The sequence below is a fragment of the Trichechus manatus genome, unplaced genomic scaffold (genome assembly GCF_000243295.1).
Source record: "Trichechus manatus latirostris isolate Lorelei unplaced genomic scaffold, TriManLat1.0 scaffold00503, whole genome shotgun sequence".
NCBI classification, from domain to species: Eukaryota; Metazoa; Chordata; class Mammalia; order Sirenia; family Trichechidae; genus Trichechus; species Trichechus manatus.
Genome location: NW_004444439.1, coordinates 42,289 through 43,109, shown reverse-complemented (window position 1 = coordinate 43,109; position 821 = coordinate 42,289). Strand labels below are relative to the sequence as shown.

The following is an 821-nucleotide window of genomic DNA, read 5'->3' as shown; positions in this document are numbered from 1 at the left end:
CATACACAACAAGGAATGAAGAAGTAAAAGATATTATCTCTTTCCTCTACACATTCACAATCAATCTAAGCAGATATTATATTGAACTCTTACTGTGAGTCATGAGTGGAGATTATCAAAGAACCCACTTTAACAATGTTAAATATTAATTATATTCCAGGTGTCTGCCCTGTCATGCTGTCATGAGGCGTATGGTGTAAGTGTAGTTGTAGGTGTACCTCCCGGTTCCCAAGAGCTCCAGATGAACCCTATGTTGCTGTTGACTGGACGCACCTGGAAAGGAGCAGTTTTGGGTGGTATGTAATTAGGCTTGAGGATCAAATTCTTATAATTTTGGAATTTGTTCCCTATTACACATGACAAGGCCAGATTTTGAAAAGCAATGTGGTTAAAAATAAATTAAAATTCCTGTTGTAGCTACAGGCTCCAAATAAACTATTGTTGTGGTTGTTAGGTGAAATCGAGTTCATTTTTATTCACAGCAGCCCCATGCGACAGAGCAGAATAGCCCCCATAAGTTTTCTAGGCTGTAATCGTTATGGGAGCAGATCACGTGGTCTTTCTTCCACACAGCCACTGGGTGGGTTCAAACCACCAACCTTTCGGTGAGCAGCCAAGTGCTTAACCATTGCATCACCATGGTTCCTTGCCAAATCAACTATATGTGGAAATAATTAATGCAGGCCGAATATTCCCGGAATGTCTTTCTCGTGTCCCCATAAACTAACAGGGACCTTTCAGCACCACCTCTTTTTATACCTGTGACTGTATGACACTAAAATACCCACTACCAACCAAACCAGTTGCCCTTGAATCGATTC

General features: G+C 41.0%; 1 protein-coding gene across 1 annotated transcript in view; it reads left to right on the top strand.

The window, feature by feature from the left end:
• Positions 1-296, top strand: part of LOC101356450 (alcohol dehydrogenase 1-like) — a gene marked incomplete at both ends in the record, with an annotated part of 13,026 nt that extends 12,730 nt beyond the window's left edge. Inside the window, 1 exon segment of the mRNA XM_012559973.1 lies at positions 161-296. Within this exon segment, the coding sequence (XP_012415427.1) occupies positions 161-296 (136 nt within the window).
• Positions 297-821: the final 525 nt, after the last annotated feature.